General features: G+C 50.0%; 2 protein-coding genes across 2 annotated transcripts in view; one reads left to right on the top strand and one right to left on the bottom strand.

Moving 5' to 3' along the window:
• Positions 1-7,186, top strand: part of SNX33 (sorting nexin 33) — a 34,547-nt gene extending 27,361 nt beyond the window's left edge. Inside the window, exon 2 of the mRNA XM_090269969.1 lies at positions 6,991-7,186. Within this exon, the coding sequence (XP_090126095.1) occupies positions 6,991-7,046 (56 nt within the window). The 3' untranslated portion in view covers positions 7,047-7,186. The remainder of the gene's footprint in view (positions 1-6,990) is intronic.
• Positions 1-19,765, bottom strand: part of CSPG4 (chondroitin sulfate proteoglycan 4) — a 44,310-nt gene that overhangs the window by 4,051 nt on the left and 20,494 nt on the right. Inside the window, exons 3-8 of the mRNA XM_090269955.1 lie at positions 15,841-19,377; positions 14,201-14,683; positions 13,691-13,867; positions 11,976-12,174; positions 11,739-11,873; positions 11,466-11,632 (exon numbers count right to left, since the gene is read on the bottom strand). Of these exons, the coding sequence (XP_090126081.1) occupies positions 11,466-11,632; positions 11,739-11,873; positions 11,976-12,174; positions 13,691-13,867; positions 14,201-14,683; positions 15,841-19,377 (4,698 nt within the window). The remainder of the gene's footprint in view (positions 1-11,465; positions 11,633-11,738; positions 11,874-11,975; positions 12,175-13,690; positions 13,868-14,200; positions 14,684-15,840; positions 19,378-19,765) is intronic.

Raw genomic sequence — 19,765 nt, 5'->3', positions numbered from 1 at the left:
CACCCAGGAGCCCCTTCCCAGGCTGGCACTGGGCATTCTGCCACCTCCTCAGATCACCCCTCAGTGCCAGCCTCACTCTAGGCTCTCCTGGTTGTGGCTGCCTCTATGTCTATAACCTGCACTCTGCCTCAGTAGCTAAGTGGGTCACCACTAGACAGTCGTGTGGCAGTGAAGACTCAGGCTCTACAGCCAGTCACCTGTGTCAAATCTGAACTCTGCTGCCTTGGGCAAATCTCTTCTCTGAACCTCTGGGGAAAACAATACTCCACCTGTGTTTCTCTCAACAGAGGTCCTTCCTCCTTGCACTGATCCCCACACATTTGCCTACCAGACACCACTTTTACCATCTCCCTTCTTTTACTGCGGTGTCAATGTCCCCCCAAATGAATCGTTCCCATAATTATGCAACCATGTTATTCTTTCCTCCACCTTAGAGAAAAAACTCAACTTCACTTTTTCCACAAACATTTGCCACCACCTCCTTACTGTTCTTTGTAGCACAAGTACAAAAGGAATAGTCCACAGTCCCCTCATGCTGTCTTAAGTGTGCTTCACCTGGGCTTTGCTCCTGTCCTGGCTAGGGCACCAGTGGCCTCTGTGTTGTCAGATCCAATGGTGAGTTGGTTGTCAGGCCTCATTTTATCCGCTCAGCAGTGTTTGCCACATGTGAGCATCCCTTCCACTAATGTACCCTTGCCTCCAGGAGGGCCCCCTTTCTTGGTTTTCTTATCTCAGTAGTTGCTCTTTCATGGACTGTCTTGGTCCCTCCACTTCTCGCCAACACCTATGGCTAGGCCTTGGGACTCTTCTCCATCGACAGGCAGGCCCCACATGCTCTCATTCAGTCCTCAATGCCAGCTATGTGGACGGCCCCCTTTTGTGTATCTCCTACCCGGACTGCTCTCTCTAAAACCCTAGCTTCTCATATCCACCTGTGTCCTTGGCAGCTCCTGGGGACTGGCCAACTCCTCATGTGCCACGTGGACTCCTGATCTGCCCATGTCTCCGTTCTCCCACTGCAGAAGACAGCAGCTCTGTTCTTCCAATGGCTCAGGTCAAACTCTGGCATCATCCCTGATTTCCCTCCTCTCCCCATGCTCCATCGTATCTGCCTGGATTATGGGGATAGCCTCCTAACTGTGGTCCAGCCTTGGCCCCAGCATGGGCTCCGCTCCTCCTACAGTTTGTTCTTAACACGAAATCCAGAGTAAGCCTTTGAAAGGTAAGGTTATGTCACTCTTGTTCAGATAGTGGAATAGCCTACCATTTGACTGCAGAGATCCTGTTGTGACCCTCTTACTCCTGTGACCTCACCTCTGACCACTCCCCTCAGCAACTCCAGTCCAGCCAACCTGCTGCTCACTACATGTGTGCATAGTCTTCGTTTTCATTTCTATAAAGAAGCAAATCCCTTCCTCCTCCTGATCCAAATGTGCCCTCTTAGCTTATCTTTCATTTTCCCCTTTTAGAAGACACAGAACTATTTTCCTTCTCTCAGAAAAACAGGACTTGTGCAATAGTAGGATGGAAACTGGTGGGTGTGGGAGACTTCTAGGAGAGTGAGGTTGTGGTGACTGTGGAGCACAGCCCAGTCAAAGGGTGATGGCTTCTCAGATGATTGCATAAGAGGGAACACTGGCCTTTAAAGAAAAAACTGGAGCCCTGGCTGGTGTGGCTCAGTGGATTGAGCGCCAGTCTGTGAACCAAAATGTTACCGGTTCGATTCTCGGTCAGGGCACATGCCTGAGTTGTGGGCCAGATCCCCAGTTGGGGGCGGACAAGAGGCAGCCAATGTTTCTCTCACATATCAATGTTTCTCTCCCTTTCTCCCTTCCTTCTCCTCTCTCTAAAAATAAATAAATAAATAATTTAAAAAACTGGAATTTAGTTTTTTTGGTGAAATCTCCCAGAGATTATATGTTTACCATTAATTTAAACATATTAAATGCATTGTGCAGACCAATTAAAACACAATTTGTTAGGCAGATGTGGTCTTCAAGGATGGTCAGCTGTAACCTTTGGCTCAGGCTGAAGGGTGGGCAGGAAGGAAATGAAGACCCTTGGGAGTGGGGGATGGGAGGATGAGTACCAGAATATCTTGAGTGGGAGGGGTCTGGTTGAGTGTGGGGCAAATCACAGGCGCTGAGAGCAAGCAGTGTCATATGGGGAAAGAAACCTTGGACTAACAGTCAGAAGGCACATTCTTGGCTTTGCCTCTTACTAGTCATGTGCCCTGAATAAACTCACCTGACCTCTGTAAGTCTCAGTTTCCTTATCTGCAAAATGGGGACATCTGTTCCCTGCCCACCCAGCTCAGAGCATTGTGGGGTAGTGGTGATGTCAGACACCACCAAGTCATGCCCAGCCCCCTTCCCCAAGGGCAGATGGGTCTCTACCCTGCAGCCTCCTCCCAGCTTTCCTACGTGATACTGCCAGCTCACCTCCTGGTGGCTATTCAGCGTGGTCTTTCAGATTGCTAGGGTTTGGAGGGGAAGCAATGTAGGATGGGGCAGGGTTCTGAAGGCCTGGTCTGTTCCTCCCACTTCCTGGGGCGTCTGATGACAAAGGCTTCCAGGGACTCAGGGTGCACAGCTACTGCAGCCACCAACCTGCTGAATATTTCATTGTAGGGAGGGGCAGAAAGGGGGCCATAGCAGAAGCCAGGGCTATAGGAGAACACAGAACCCAGGCCTGAGAGAAACCTGTACCATTCCTGTTAAAGCCCTTCTCTTGAGGTCAGAAAGCTCCCATCTCCTCTGACTTAGAAGGGGCGTTAAGCGGTGGCTGCTGGCACTGGTATAGTTAGCACAGAGCTCTCTATGATCCCAGCATACTCGCAGTCTGAGTGTTCACTGATAGCATCTGCTGTGCTGTCAGACAGCCACACCCTGAAACTGCAGTGACAGATACACTCAGCTGCCTTCTATCCACTCATATGCTCCCTGACCTGGGCCCTAGTCTCATACCTCTGTCCACAGCTGCCTTCAACACAGACTCCATCCTCCAGACCAAGCACCACCCTTCACTAGCCAGTAGTGTTCCCCACCCAGTGCACACTTTCTAGCCCCTAGGGTCCAACTGCGGCTTCCTTCTGGAAGCCAAGCCCCAAGGACCTGATCCCTGCTCTGAACCCCGGCTGCCCCGACCTCCTGCATTCTGTGAATGAAAAAGGGACCACACATTAAAACTGACAAGCTCAGGGGAGTCCTGCATGGTGGCTTTACAGGGTCAGAGATCAAATGTAATTATATAACATGGTCTGAAATTAAAACTTCTTAACTAAAAGCGAATCACCTCGTCCTTGGCAGGTATCTTCCTTGACAAAGGTCAATCTTGATCTTAACTGAGCCTATTATATTTTTGCATCTATGATAACATTTGCCCTGGCTGGTTTAGCTCAGTGGATTGAGCGTCGGCCTGCGAGCTAAGTGTCGCTGGTTCGATCTTCCATTCAGGGTACATCAGAGAAGGAAAACTCTGACCCCAAAAAACCTCCGCTGCCTTGCGGCATACCTCTTCAGGGGAAAGGCTAAGGGAGTAAACCCCGACAGAAAATCCGGAGCCGGAGTCCCTAAGGCGGTTTGACGTTGTAGTCAACACCGGCAACTCCTGCGGCGCACCTGAACCCAAGCTGTATCGACTCCGTCTTTCCCTTGGACCCTTCAGCTGCGAAGAGAGGGGGGGTCTGCTGCATGGGCAACAGCAGACCCTCCATATTACCCTGCCCAGGCTCTGTAGCTTCAGCGTCATCGCAAGATGTCGATTCAACACGGGAGGAGACAGATACCATGTCACTCCCGAGTCGGACTGCACAGCCATTCTTGGCGGTGCAGATAGACTCTGAAGAAGCTACACCATCGTCTCTCGAGACGGACGGCTGCCGACGACGATGATAACATACCTTTGGAATGTCTGAGTAATCCCTTTCTTCCAGACCCCTCAGGGCACAATCTCCTACCAGAGAGCAAGACCAGGGATCCCATCACTGTTACTGTTGTCATGCTAATTGTTAACTACTATCTTATACCCACTCAGTGTAAAAGAAGTATGTGTCTATTCCTTTTACTCTTTATCCAACCCCAGAGATTTCTCCGCTTTACTTTCTCCCACCACCCTAATCTATCACTAGTGGATTTCATGTAACTCCCTTACAGCTTCGCCTTTGATTCTGAAGCATAAAATGAGGTGCACAACTGCCATTCTCTGGAGAATTTTCTCAATCAGTTGTGATTTTGCTTTCCAGCAAATGTCAGTTTGGCTCAAATAAGCTCATAAAAATTCGTACAAGTCTTGACGTTTCTTACAATGGTATTTACTTGGCATAGTGCAGCATATTCCAAAGAAGCCCACCGAAGACCACCTTGAAGACCCAGACCCCATGCTAGGTACCAACAGGGACCCATTGTGTTCCACAGGAACCTTGTTTTGTGTCAGGTGAACTTAGGTGAGTTTCGTGTGGAATTCCGGACCTCCCTGTTTTAAAGTAAGAGGTTCTGAGTTGTACTGTATTTTTTTTTTTTTTAAATCCTTGAGGTAGAGCTAAAGGTTAAAGGTTGAGAGAACACAGGCTAAGGCAGTACAAGAGGAAAAATGAGTTGCTGGTTTTTCGTCTTCTCATTTGGAATTCCTTTCTGAGAGTCTGAACAGAAAACCTTTTGCTGGACAAATGAGAGCCTGAACTCATTGGGTTCGAAAGATGATAAGCACTTCCTTCCTCCAGCTCTAATCTTGAGTATTCTTAGGCAACTAAGAATCTGTGTGGCTCTAAGAATTACACATGCTGGTTCTAGCGCTGATGCTCTAAAAATAAATGAAAAAATTTTTTTTATTTATTTGTTTTTAGAGACTGGGGAAGGGAGGGAGAAAGAGAGGGAGAGAAACATCCATAGGTTGCCTCTCGCACACCCCCAACTAGTGACCTGGCCCAAAACTCAGGCATGTGCCCTGACCAGGAATTGAACTGCAACCTTTCAGTTTGGGGGATGATGCCCAACCCACTGGGCCACAACAGCCAGGGCTAAATAAAAATCTTAAAGAAAAAGAAAGGAAAAAAGAAAAAAGAAAACACTGATTCTAAAGTTAAACTGAATAAAAGGGAAACATCTTGGAGATTAGAAGCTTCTAGGGGGAGCACAGATATATTTGTTTTTTTTTTAAAGAAGTTAATAAGAAATTTTAGTCGTGGTTGGTGTGGCTCAGTGGATTGAGTGCTGGCCTGCAAACCAAAAGGTAACCAGTTCAATTCCCAGTCAGGGCTCATGCCTGGATTTCAGGCAAGGTCCCCAGTTGGGGGCGTGTGAGAGGCAACCAATTGATGTATCTCTCGCACATTGATTGTTCTCTCCCTCCCTTCCCCTCTCTCTAAAAATAAATAAATAAATATTAAAAAAAAATAAGTTGAAGCAAATAAAAAAAAAGAAGGAAATACTTAAGAAGTTTTAACTCAAACATGGTGATCATCACAGACCTATAGGATATGATAGTCAGCAACTAGACTCAGTAGCCAGATGGCTCCCTTCCTGCATGATAGCCATATCTGCTATAGACATGTTATACAAACAACCAGAAAAGATAATTATAGGCCTCTCCTTTGTTTATGATCCCCGTTCTGTTAAATTTCTACTGAATTATTATCACACTTAACACTCTGTCAGTCCATTGGCTCTTGCCTTCTGCACCTAATTTTACTTGAACTTGATGCAACAGTCTTAACCCAGTGACTTTGCTACCTTCTTTGCAGGAGGAAGACATCTTTGTCTTCAGTGGGTTTTGCTTACTGACTCCTTTTTGTTCCTAGAAATAGTTCACAGTAAACTTTATTAATGCTGACTTAATTTGGGTTACAGATGGATCTTTGAAAGATGAACAGAGACATTACGGAGCTAGATATGCAATAACTTCTCTGATGAACATAATCGAAGGTTCCTATTTACCTGAATAAGATCTGCCCAACAACCGAATTAATAGTTCTAACTTGGGTTTGTCCATTGGCCAAGGATCAAATAGCCAATAGTCACACTGATAGTAGCTATGCCTTTGGCATAGCCGACAACTTTAGAATATTGTTAAAGCAGCAAATCTTAATTTTCTTAGGGAAGCCCATAAAGAATGGAAAGTACATTGCAGAATTATTACATGTCTATATACAGAAATGAAAACAATGGGCAATTATCAAAATTCCAGGATATTCTAAAGTTGCCACAATGGAAACAAAAGGAAATTATTTAGCTGATGCTGTAGCTAGACAGGCAGCATTAAACAGCCAAATTATCCAGACTTGAGAATGCTCCTTGCTTCCTACTAACCCAATAAAAGACTCTCTTTTATAGTTCCAATGGACAGCTGCAGAAGAAAAGAGGATATGGGAACAAAAAGCGGGAATTTCTGTTCCAAGCAAACAGATATGGCTTGGACGCAATCAAAAACCAATTCTACCTATAGGGGCTTAATTAACTATACTGTACTTTAACATGTACGTGAGCTAAAACGTTAGAGTCCTAAAAGTGATTTCATGGAGTAAACTATATTACTGCTACTGTAGCTCATTAAGTGTATAGCAGATGTTTTACCTGTCCAAATATAAGCCCGGAAAATCATTCCATGGGTCCCAAGAACATTTCCCATTTTCTTTAGGTCCATTTGAGGTACAGGAATTAGATTGTATTCAAATACTACTGTTAGGGCCAAAGACCCCATGTTGCCCACCCTGAAGCCTGCCACCTGTGTCAGGACTTGCAAAACAGGCTATCATCAGTGGTCACTGTGTTCTTGGAAACCACAGCCTGGAGTCTCGCAGAGCCTGAGCCAACACCTGTGCTAAAACAAAGAGGGTATCCATCACTGGCCGTGTACCTGATCACCAAGTTCCCTGTTGTCAGAGGCAACTGAAGCATAGCTGCCAGCATCCTGCTGAGACCTGGTTTCTCTCCCCTTCAGCATTTCCCAGGAGCAAGGACCATAAATCTCCTAAACTTTCTTTTCCCTCTGCAGCTGTCCCTAACCAGAGGGCATTGTTATTTCACCTGCATCCTGGACTCTGGAGCTGACCACCATGGTGACTCAGCCCCCCTGGGGGTCTGCTTCATGCCCTTAAAAATCCCTCTACCCCTTCCCTTGGTGCTGCAGTCCACTCGGACTCAGCCCGCCTGCTTGAATATCCTTCAATAAAGGCTTTGAACTGGTCCAACCAACTCCTCCCTTCTTCCGGGCACAAACCTAACAGCTACCATTTCAGGAATACAAATATGTGTTAGCTATGATTTGTATGGATTGAGGCGTTCCTTGCAGGAGAGTAACAGCTTTAATGGTAAGTAAATTATTAGAAAAAAGTTACAGTGACTTAGGGACTCATTTAACTGACCAAATAATGCAATTCATTTGTAATATCTGGCCTATTCTATAGTATTTTCATTGTGCCTATCACCCCCTGTTTTCTGGATTGGTAGAATATACAAATGATATAATTAAAACTCAACTAAGTAAATTTTCAGAAACTTTTAATCTCCCTTGGCCCAAAGCTCTCCCTATACTGATCCTGAACCTGAAATCTACTTTCAGTAAACATAGCTTTTCTCCTTATGAAATAGTCACCAGCCACCTTGTGAATCTGAATGAAGGACATACTAATCAACTGTTCTAAAAGCAGACATTCTGCATTATTATCATGGGTCCATTAATCAGCTTATGGGGACTGATAAATTAGTAACATTAATTTCACAGTGTGGTCCCAGGCGATGAAGACCTCAAAGATGACAACTTACAACCAGAAGATTTTTGCCCATTGAAAGAAACATTAATTAAAGACTCTTTCCAACATTGTTGGAAGGAACCTTATCAGATTCCTAACCTCAAATGGATATCTGCCCCTGTCTCTGACACTAGCTTCCATCTAAGCAAAGATCAGAGACTACTCAAGGATGAGAAGCCTTTGACATCAAAGACAGGCAGCTATCTCAAAACATCAACAAGGCCTGTAAATTGTTGTTGAACTTTATTTGTTTGATTTCTTTTTTTTTAAGATTTTATTTATTTTTAGAGAGAGGGGAAGGGAGGGAGACAGAGAAGGAGAGAAACATTGATATGAGAGAGAAACATTGGTTGGTTGCCTCGTAGCACCCCAACTGGAGACCGAACCTGCAACCGAGGCATGTGCCCTGACAGGGAATCGAAGTGGTGGGCTTTCACTTTGTGGGAAGACGCCCGACTGAGTCACACCAGTCAGGCTGTTTGATTGTTTTTACCTGCCTGCTAATATTAGTAATAATAATTATTATACTTGTTCTTTAGGCTTTTCTCTTTTCTATTATCAATAATACTTTTTTATGGTTTTTCCTTTGAAATTTAGAAGAAATGCTAGCTATTGCAGACAGAAACAGAAAGATGTGTATATTTTTAAGAGAAGTTAAAAGGAAGTGGTTTGTCCTAATAGGCTGTTTTTTTTTCTGAATGAGTAAAAAGAGACAAACTAAGATAAACAGGGAAGTTGTGGAAAGTTAGTGGAAAAGGAATATTAAGAAAGGAATTTTATGTATAAATGCTAGAACCTAATTATGGGAATGTGCTTACCCCTTAGCCCAACAAGTACTGAAACAGGTAGAATAAAATGTTTCCAAAAATTGCTCCATTGAGTCAAGCCCTATCAGAACTATGGCAGGTATCATTAGGTAGCTATAAAACAATGGTGCAAAACCTACCATGACTTCTTTTAAGTTTGTTTTTCAGATCCAAAGTCAAACCACAAACCCCAAAGACCAACTCAATACCTGGTTGGGAGTCCCTTCCTGCATCCCATAATAAGTCTTGCACAATCCCAGAATGTCTTGCTTTACTGATGCATACCTGAACTTCAGTGAGACCTTAGCATTCCTAAAAATGAAAAAGCCAGCCAACGCCCTGTTTGGTTAACCCCAGCAATTTTCATGATCCCGAGGAATAAAAACCCCTAAACCCCACATTTGGGGTACATAATCTGGGACCCTATCTTAGTATTCTAGCCCTCAATAAATCTGCCTTTGCTTTTATCAGTGTCCCTGGTCTAAATTATTTTATACCAGGAGACAAGAACCCAAACTCATTAATAACAGGACTCGTCGGCAGCCGTCCGTCTCGAGAGACGATGGTGTAGCTTCTTAAGAGTCTATCTGCACCGCCGAGAATGGTTGTGCAGTCCGACTCGGGAATGACACGGTATCTGTCTCCTCCCATGTTGAATCGACATCTTGCGATGACGCTGGAGTGTCCTCTCCAGTGAAGCTGAAGCTACAGAGCCTGGGCAGGGTGATATGGAGGGTCTGCTGTTGCCCATGCAGCAGACCCCCCCCTCTCTTCGCAGCTGAAGGGTCCAAGGGAAAGACGGAGTCAATACAGCTTGGCTTCAGGTGCGCCGCAGGAGTTGCCGGTGTTGACTACAACGTCAAACCGCCTTAGGGACTCCGGCTCCGGATTTTCTGTCGGGGTTTACTCCCTTAGCCTTTCCCCTGAAGAGGTATGCCGCAAGGCAGCGGAGGTTTTTTGGAGTCAGAGTTTTCCTTCTCTGATGTGCCCTGACTGGAAGATCGAACCAGCGACACTTAGGTCTCAGGCCGACGCTCAATCCACTGAGCCAAACCAGCCAGGGCTAATAACAGGACTACTAACTATAGAAACTGAAATGGCTATAAAAACATCGCCCTCTATAACTGCTGCTGAGACACAGGAAATTTACTTATGAAACTCTTGGCCCTGGCTGGGTTGCTCAGTTGGTTAGAGCGTTGTCCTGATATGCACAGTTGCAGGTTCAATCCCCAAAAGGGCACATATAAGAATCAACAAATGAATGCATAGAAAGTGGAACAACAAATCAATGTTCCTCTTTCTTTCTCTCTCTCTTAAAAAAAAAAGCTTACTGTGCTCTGGAATTTTAGATGGTAATTATAACTCACAGCATCGTGTTTTTATAGCCTTGGCCCTGATTAAACCTTAAGGTTACAGCTTCCAATTGCACAACTAGTAGGAATCAGATTAATAACAGCACCTGAGTGCTTCCAATGAGAAGTAGATGGGCCATAGTAAATAGAAACCTGTCTCATGGTCAGATTATGAAAACTGAAAAGGTGTATGGTGTTCCCTCAAACGAAGAAAATGTTATACTAGCCCTGGCTGGTGTGTCTTAATGGATTGAATGTCAGCCTGTGAACTGAAAGGTCGCCGGTTCAATTCCCAGTCAGGGCACATGCCTGGGTTGCAGGACAGGTCCCTGGCTGCGGGTGTGCAAGAGGCAACCAACTGATGCTTCTCTCCCTCTTTCTTTCTCCTTTCCCCTCTCTTGGAAAATAAATAAAATCTTTTAAAAAAAGAAAGAAAAAAGAAAGTGCTATACTAGATGCAAAATACAGAGAAGTGGGACAGACAACAAAACCTGGATCCAGAGTGTTTTTCTTAATAAAGGCCCATGAGACCTGCCTACCTTCCACTTACCTGCTTTTCACTTTTGAGAAAAATTCAGCCTCAAATTCCATCCAAGGTTATGATCTTGCCCCATCCCCAGAGGTCCATCGTTCAGCAAGACAAACTAAGGCTTACAAGAATGAGCCTTCCTAGCACCATGGGACCCTGTTATCCAACCAAAACCTTAGTCATCAATGTATCCTTTTGATTTATTTATAAACAAAAGGGGGACATGTGGATGAAAAGGGGCCACATATTAAACCTGACAAACTCAGAGGAGATCTGCTTGGTGGCCTTACAAACTCAGAGACCTAAAGTAACCACATAGAATGGTCTGAAATGAAAACTTCTTAACTAAAAGTGAGTCATGGCAGGTTGTCATGTCCTAGGCAAGTACCCTCCTTGACTGAGCCTGTTTGTTACCTGTTTGTATCTGTAATAATATACCTTTGGAATGTCTGAGTAATCCCTTTTTCCAGATCCCTCAGGGCACAATCTCGCTCCAGAGTGTATTGTTATTATCCTGTTAATTGTTAACTGTTAACTATTTTATACCTGCTTATGTAAAAGAAGTATGTGTCTATTCCTTTATACTTTTTATCCAATCCCAGAGATTTCCCCACTTTGCTTTCTCCTACCTCCCTAATCCTTCACCCATGGATTTCATGTAACCCCCTTACAGCTTCTCCTTTGATTCTGAGGTATAAAATAAAGGTGCACAACTGCCATTCTCTGGAGCATTTTCTCAAATCATTTGAGATTTTGCTTCTGGGCAACTGTCATCAGATTGGCTCAAACAAGCTCATAAACATTCTTACAGGTTTGGCTGTTTCTTATGACAACACTTCTCTCTCACTATGGAACACTAAGCTTGGTTTGCCTGGGCCTAGTGGCTTCTATAGGGCAAGGCATGCATGGCCTTGACCACAGGAAGCCCAGGGAGTGTGCCGCCAACAATGCTGGAACTGGTACCCACGTCCACGTGTGAGTCTGTGGCAGAGCAGGCCACCTGAGCTATGGCCATAGCGTTGGACCCTTACCTCAGCCTGAGTGAAGTTCTCCAGGGTCTCCCCAGTGCTGCCCTGCTGGGTGTGGAACAGCCAGCCAAGCTGAGGGCCCTGCACCACCCAGTAGAGCAGGCGGTGGGGGTCGGTGCTTGTGCTGGAGCTGGCTCTCAGGCTCTGGCTGCCGAGCTGCTGGACAGACCCTGCGACGGGCAAAAGGGGCCTGTCAGACTTCGAGCTAGGGCAAGGCTTGTGACTGCTAGAGAGGAAGCCTGATCCTGGCATGCCACCCACATTTGGCAGACGCACCTGGGCAGACAGTTAGCATCCGGCTGCCCTCCAGTGAAAGAAGCATCTGCTTCTGGGCTGTCACACGAAAGAAGTGTCCAGGGGAAGAGTGCCTACCATCAGAGAGGCTGAAGTGGAAGCCTCCATCCAGGGCCCCTGAGGTCAGATGCAGAACTGGGTCTCACTGACATGCCCATCCTTAGGGTGCCCCACCAACAGGGTGCCCTGCCCTCAGGGTCTCCCCATCTTGGCACCCACCTTGGTGTGAGAACAGCACAAGCCCACTGTCCAGCTGGGCCTGCGTGAAGTTGTGCACCTCGGTACCCTGTGCCGCCTTCAGCACTACCCGTCCATTGCTGGGCTGCTCGATGCTGTAGACCAGGTCCTCAGGCTCCGAGTCTCCGTCTATGCCCCTAAGGGCTGCCATAGGGATGGGCACAGTGGCCCCCTCCCACATCTGGGGACACAGGCCTGTGAAGGTTCTGCCCCTACCGATGGCCATACTGAGCTCCCCTGCACCAAGTGCCCCACCTATTCACCTTTCCCTGTTGTCCCAGGGCTCCCACACCCAGGCACCCTGCTCCCATCTGCCCTAATCCTGACTGTCCCTCAAGGACAGCTCATGTCCCTCTACCTTAGGAAGCTCCCCGCTCTTACCTCACAGGCTTCTCACCCCCCAAAACCCCCAAGCCTAACCAACAGCACTGCTTAGTCTGGTTGTCTCACAGGCAGAGCAGATGTCCCCGAGATTCTCCACAAGTGAATCTGCGCGGGGACTGGGCACACTATGGGAACAGTGATTTTGCCTGCCCAGGATACTTAGAAATGGGATTCCCTTCCAGGTGAGGGAGCGGGTGGGAGGCAGGGAGAGCTGAAGCAGCACTGGGATCAAGGCAGTCAGCAGCGCCCAGCGGGTGAGTGAGGGGTGCCTGGATGCAGAATGCCCCTCCCTATGCTCAGAGTGGAGGGAAATGCCCCTCAGTCCTCCCACCTGCCAGCAGGACAAGATCTGTTCCCAGAGTCCTGTTACTTGTCCTGCTGAGTTAGCAACTTGGGAGCAGTACTGGGGAGGGGCTCCCATACTTGGAGAACTGAGCCCTTTGGGATGCGGGGGTTCCCTCTCCCAGCCCCAGGCTGACCCCTACCAGAGCTCTAAGAGGAGCGTCACCTTGTATAGAGGTTCCTGGCACCAACACGGTAGACAAGATCACCTGATGGCCAAGCTTCCACACAGCATGACCTGCCTGTAGTCCTTGGGCAGCCCTCAGCTGCCACTGGGCTGCTCCCTACAGTCACATCCTATCCCATAAAATACCTAGTGCTCACGTCACAGACAGCCTGTCAGCCCTCTTCTGAAGCTCCCCTGTCTCCTGCTGACCTGAGCCCATACCCTAGAAGTCAGCCTTCAAGGCCCTGCGCATCTGCTGTCTTGCTGGGTGGCTTTGGTCAAGCCACACTCTTTCTGTTCCACCTGTAATTACACAGAGAAGTTCTGGCACTTGTCTGGGCCTCAGCGTTTACCTCTGTTGAATAGTGGCACGTCTGCTGTGCGCTGTGTGGGGGCAGGGGCTTAGGGAGCCAGGCTGTGAGCTTCACTTGCTGAGGGTGGAAGTGGGGAGCTTAGTGGCTCCCCACCTGGAGTCTACCCTGAAGGGCCTGAAAGCACTTTCTTCAGGAGTTTTGTCCCAAGCCATAGAAAAACCCTTCTGTTGAGTGTGAGTCGAGGAAAGAGTAGGGCCAAGTGTGGCCATTCACAAGGCTGTCTACAGCTTGTACAAGTGTCCAAGAACAAAGCTTCACACCTATGTTCTATTTTCAGTGCAAAAGTTCTTCTCTCTTCCCAACAACCTAGTGAGGCACGTGGCAGTGTCCCTATTTTAAGGAGGAGAAAACTGAGGCTCAGAGAGGGGGAAGCTGTGTATTGGGCCTCTCTCCGGGAGAGGGAGTGGGAGGCAGTCCTCAAAGGCTCTCACCTGTAGGCCTGTGTTTGTGGTGAGGGTGGGGGGTTGGTTGTTGACAGGCAGGATGGTGATGGCGAAGGCCACTGGATGGCTCTGGCGGCCCGTCCCTGAGGCATTAGCCACGAGGACGAAGCTGTCCATCTGTGTCTCGCTCCCATCATGAACATAGCGGATCAGCTGCTCTTCCACCTGTGGGCCCGCCAGGAGCTGGGAGTCATGTTCGGCACCCTTCTTACCTTGGTCTTGGGCAGGGGAGGAGACTGAGTCCCTCAGAGCATCAGTTTCTGCAGGTGGGCATAACCCTTTCTCCCAGAGGAAGGGAATAAAGCAATGTAGGAAACGGGGAACAGTCATTTTTATCTGCCCACAGAAGAGGGAATGAGCGAAGGCATCTGAAGCAGATGTGCGCTCTAAAGCTGGGCTCCATGCCTCCTCTCTGCACACATCTCGACTGAGCATCCCTAGGGCTCCCCAACTCTGCCCCTAGAACTAGGCTGTCCCCTGGGGCTTCCCTGAGCATACCTCTCTCCAGGAGAAGGTGCTGAGGGTCTCATTTTGAGGGTCTTCCTCTCTCTGCAGTGCCCCATGCTGGGGTGACTCCAGTACCTGCAAGTGAAAGTCTGGCAGGATGGGGAAGTAGGGCTCAGTGATGCGGATCAGTGGAGGCGCCAGGGTGCATGTGCCACCCTCGGGGACACTGAAGTTCTGTGCCTCCAGTGGGATGGTGGCAGGCAGCACCTCAAGCTCCATGTGGACATCTTCAAGGGGAGCGCCCAGGCCTGAGGTCACATCCAGGGAGAAGGTGTCACTCCAGACCTCAGGGCGGGAATGCAAGTATAGGACCCTGCCTGCGTCCACTGCCTCCTGAGAGAAGCTTTGCACGGGGTCCAGGCTGGGCAGCTCGGTCGCAGCGGTGGGTTGAGACAGCATTACCAGGTAGCCAGCGCTCGGCGGTGTCTTCACTGAGAACACAATGTCTGCAGGTGGCACTGCCTCCTGGGCTGCCTGGTTAACAGAGGGTCAGGGGGACTCACCAGAGGCACAGAAGGAGGCCGTCACGGCCTCTGAGACACACTTCCTGAGATACACAGTCACACATCCTCAGATTCAGTGACAGACACACAACCTCACCAAACACTGATGTGTGGACAGAGACAACGATTATCCCACACATAGACACACAGTTGTCCCACATGTGCACACACACACACACACACACACACACACATTGTCCCGCCCCCACTACTGCTGCTTCTCACCACCAGAGAGCACCCTGTCCTCTTAGAGGCATAGACTCTAAGTCATGACAGGCTCCAGGGAGCCTGAAGATCTCTGGTCCAGACCAAGGGCTGCTGGGTGCTCCATCACCTGATCATCACCCCCCCAATTTATATTCCTGATTCTGTGCCTTTGCCTGGACTGTTTTTTCTGCCTGTCATACAGTTCTCCCCATTTCCTGCTATGGAAATCCCAGAGGACTCTTCAAAACCTGGCTCAAATGCTGCTTCCTCCAGGGCAAGGACAGCGTGGTGCCAGACATGTTTAGTCACATTCTGCCTAAAAGTCCAGACAGCCAGAACCACAAGGGGCTCAGAAATTGGCAGTGCAAGAGAATAAGACCCAGAAAGGGCAAGAGACCAGCCTGAGGTCACATAGCAAGTTCTTGGGCCTGCTGGGAGGCCTGTAGTTGTTCTGTGAGGCTTCTGGGGGGTCGGCAGCCCTCTCTAGACCATGAGTCCTGGTGTGGGGTATGGGAAAAGAGCTGAGGGCATGAGAGCTTGGGGGGCAGCTAAGGCTATTTCCAAGGCCTATGGTCCTCAAAGTATGTTCCCATGAAAACTCTCCAGAGAAATTATTATTACTAGAATACAGATTATCAGGCTCAACTTCAGAGATCTGAGGGCCTAGGCGGGGCCCAGGAACCTGCATGGTTAGTCGCAGCATGTACACATAGGCACATATCATATGGAACACACACAATGCGCGCACACACAGACAGGCAGCTGTATGTAGACAAATCCCCCAGAAACCCTTTGGCATACAACATTCATATGCAAGGCATGTACACACACCTGACTCAGAAACTACCATAGGCACACTCGAAACATTCAAGCATGCACAGCATGAAGGCCCATATTCCTGCTCCTCCTCCAGCCCTCTACCTCTAGCTGGTCCCTTCTGATCTCAGCTGCCTCCCCCTGGAAGACGTAGACTTTCTTGTGCTGAACCAGGTGCAATGGAGCCAGTGTCCCTTCTAGGGCAATGGTCACATGTAGGGTAGCATCCGTGTGCACAGGCCCTGCATCCACAGAGAAGGTCAGGGTGTCATGGGGGCTGAGGCTACCATTGTGGCTGTAGAGAATGGCCCCATCCAATAGGTCCTGATGAGAGAAGGCTGTGGCTAGCTGGCCTGCCCGGAGCAGCTGCCCCCAGTGTGGGCCAGCTGTGACATGATAGTGGACTTCATCCCCACTGCGGATGTCTAGGTTGGTGTCCAGGTGGAATACAGCTGTGTCAATGGTGCCCTGGCCTCCTTGAGGGACCACAAGGCTAGAGCCATTGACCACACGAAGGTAGGGATCCGAGGCTTGCACTTCAAGCAGGGCGGTGGCCTGGTGCTGCCCATCAGACACCTGCAGCTGGATCCAGCCACGGTCAGCCCCTGAGTGCACAAATAGTACTCGCCTTTTTCTGAGGTCCTCCTGGGTGAAGCGGTAGATGGGCCGTGTGGGCTCATCCACAGCCACAATACTGCCAAAGAGGAGGTCCTTGCGTGTCAGCACCAGCTGGACATCAGTAAAGCCAGAGTCGGCATCGCTGAAAGCCACATCATCTGTAGTGAGTAGCCGCCGCCCACCCCGGGCTACATGGAAGACACGGTTGATGGTCTGTACGGGGGCATGGTCGTTCACGGGCTGAATGGCAACTCGGAATACGCCACGTATCTCCTCCCAGGCCATGCCACTACTGCCCTCACCCTGGCGGGTAGCCACAAATGGGATGTCATCTTCTGTGGTCTCGGAGTCATCATGCTGGTACACCAGCCGGCTCTGCAACAGGTCGTCATTAGTAAAGGATGTCACTGTGGTGGTCTTGTCTTGTGCCCCTCGCCATGCCAACCTCCCATGGCGGGGCCGCTCCATGACCTCATAGAGATAGCTGGCACTGTTGAGACTCTTGACAAAGAGGTGCTCATTGGAGAGGACAGCCTCACCACCTTCAGGCACTGAGAGGAGAACATTGGTGAGGACAGGAGCATCTGGGTCACCACCAATATGGATGGGGAAGGTGTAGAGTGGGGAGAAGTATGGTGGAGCTGTGACACGGAAATGGAAGACATCCTCAACCACCTCTGAGGCACGTGCTGTGGCCCCATAGGTCACCCGACCAGCCTTCAAGTCATCCTGGGTAAAGCCCTGACCTTCTGACAGCCGTGTGCCCTGGAGCCGCAGATTTCCCTTCCTGGGGGCCTGAACCACCTTATAGTGGAAAGTGGTGGGGCTTGGACCTGCCTCCTCCAGTGTGGCCTCCAGGTGGGCTGTGGTGAGGGCCTCCTGCTGTGTGTTCTGAGTGCGCAGTGGCTCCAACCGAAGCATCCACACGGTGGCTCTCTGGACTGTCACTGGGAAGGACAGATTGCTCAGGGTCTCCTGGCCCACCTGGACCTCCAGGTCCAGCTTCTCCACTGTGTCCTTTGTGCGGTGCTGTGGGTCAGTGCTTAGGTACCTCACTCGGCCCTGCTCCACGTCCCGCTGGTGAAAGGCCTGCGTGGCCCGCCATTCTGTGCCCTCTGCCCCTCCTGCTCCCTGCTTCTGCAGCTCACCGAACTGCAGGGCCCCTGTGATTTGGAATAGCACATTTACGTCCTGCCCCACAGCGTTTGTCTCCACTGACAGGTTGGCAGGCAACACTAGCGCAGCGGACCCCTGGGCCAGGCGCAGCCCCGTGTTGTGGAGGATCTGAATGGCTGGCCGGACAGCCACCACCTTCAGTGTGGCTGGAGAGCTGGCCTGCAGCCCATCGCTGACCCGGAATATCAGGTCCTGGGCAGGCCCACCACGGTGGACGTAGACAAGGCTGTCTGTTTCTAAGTCCCGGCAGGAAAACTCAGTCACTGGCTCCCCGGGCCGGTCTCGGCGTTCCACAGGGCTGCTAGCCAGGGCACCGAGGAGTTGGAAGGTAAGACCCTCGCAGGTGGAGTCTGGGTCATAGACCTGGAAAACCTCAGGCCCCAGTGGCTTCTGTGTGTGTTCCAGGATCACCATAAGGCTGCCGTGCGGGAAGATGATGTGGGGTGGGTCATTGACAGGGTTTATCTGGATAGGCAGAATGTAAGTTTGGCCCCTCCGAAGGCAGGAGGGCACGGGCCCCCAAGCTGTCACTGACACCTCCAGCACCAGCTGGTCAGAGGTGTCTTCGGAGCCATTGTGGATAAAGCAGACCTTGCGGTTCACCACGTCCAGGAGGGTGAACATTTGCCGCGCCTGCGCACCTGGAATGTCCAACTCCAGCTTGCCGTTGCGCGGCCCGCGGCTCACACTAAACAGCACCTGGGATTTGCGCAGCTCAGCCTCCTTCAGGTCCAGGGTGGGCTGCACATGCTGCCACTCAAGCCAGGCTGTGCCACCCTCAGCCACCACCAGGGGGCTGACGGTCAGCAGTCGGGTGAAATTGGCAAAGATAGGAGGCAGCCCTGGTTCAGGCACACAGGGCTCAGGCAGCTCCATGGCTGGCCAGAGATCAGGTGCCAGGGTAGAGAAAACTTCGTAGGGGCCATAAGCATCCTCCTCATATTCGTCTTCCTCAGGCCTGCAGCCAGCCACCATGTTACGAGTCAGCAAGGCTTCCCGGAGCCCTTGCCTCTGGCCATTGATGCTGAGGTCCTCCATGCAGCCCAGTAGGGAGACACTGACAGTCCCCGTTGCCAGGCCTAGACGGTGTTCCTGGAGATGGCGAGAGGCCTCTGCATCTAGCCCCCCGAGGAGGAGACTGCCGCGTGGCTCCAAGTAGCTGAGGACCCCACGGTTGGAAGTACGTGTTGGGTACTGGTCCACAGAGATTTCCAGCCGGTGAACATCTATGTGGACACTGACTTCGTGGGGCTGCCCATCAGCCACAGGCACACTGTTGTGGAGCAACACAGTGCCCTGGCTCTTCTCCACCACAGCCCGCAGGTGGCCCTCAAATATGTCCAGGTAGATGAAGTCCCCATGCTGACCCCCTGCCTGAAAGGCCAGGGGTGCCTTCTGGCTCCTCGTGGTTAGTGTAAACTCCAGGGTGCCATCATCCCGAGTGCTCCAGGCAGGGAAGGCAGCCAAGGAATGGGGTCCAGAGAAGCCCAGGGCCATATCATCACCAGCAGAAAACTCTTCAGCACAGCCTTCATGCACATCCGGGGTCAGTGGCTGAAGGAGGCTGCGCCCGTTGAGAGTAGCTGCATGGAGGCAACCCCTCAGGGGTCGGCTGGTTCCCCTCAGGTAGGGCAGGCCCAGGCTTCCAGTGCCCCCCACGAAGAGCCCATAGGGGACCTCCAGAGGGCCCCTCGGGACTGGGGCCGAGGTGTTGAGGAGCCCATCTACTGACAACCAGGCCCAGCCGTCTGACACCTTCAGCCCCACTGAGTGGAGGATAGAGTCGCTCAGCAGCATCTCTGATGGAGTCTGCAGCTTCAGCTCCTCCTGGCCTAGGACAAGTCTGACCTGAGCAGAGATAGAGGGATTGGGGAAGACAGCACTGTGAATCTATCACTTCTGCTACAAAAGCATAGTTGGTCCCCAGAGCAGAGGGCCTGGGACAAAGGCTTCTCATGCCAGCCCCCTCTCCTTCCTGCTATCTCTTTACTCATTCCGCAAACACTCATGAAAGTAATCCCTGGGAAGCCTGGAAGGCTCTGGACCCCAATCTGAGTCAGATGCGGTCCCTGCCCACAAATAACTGACATCTATAAGATGTTGTCCTAGACATTCAACCTGGATTTTTTATTCTTTCTCTCTTTCTTTTAAAGATTTTATTTATTTTTTAGAAAGAGGGGAAGGGAGGGAGAAAGAGAGGGAGAGAAATATCAATGTGGGAGAGAAACATTGACTC

Source organism: Furipterus horrens, unplaced genomic scaffold, assembly GCF_987537825.1.
Source record: "Furipterus horrens unplaced genomic scaffold, mFurHor1.1.pri manual_scaffold_3, whole genome shotgun sequence".
In the NCBI taxonomy this organism is placed as follows: Eukaryota; Metazoa; Chordata; class Mammalia; order Chiroptera; family Furipteridae; genus Furipterus; species Furipterus horrens.
This window is presented reverse-complemented; position numbering and strand designations above follow the sequence as displayed.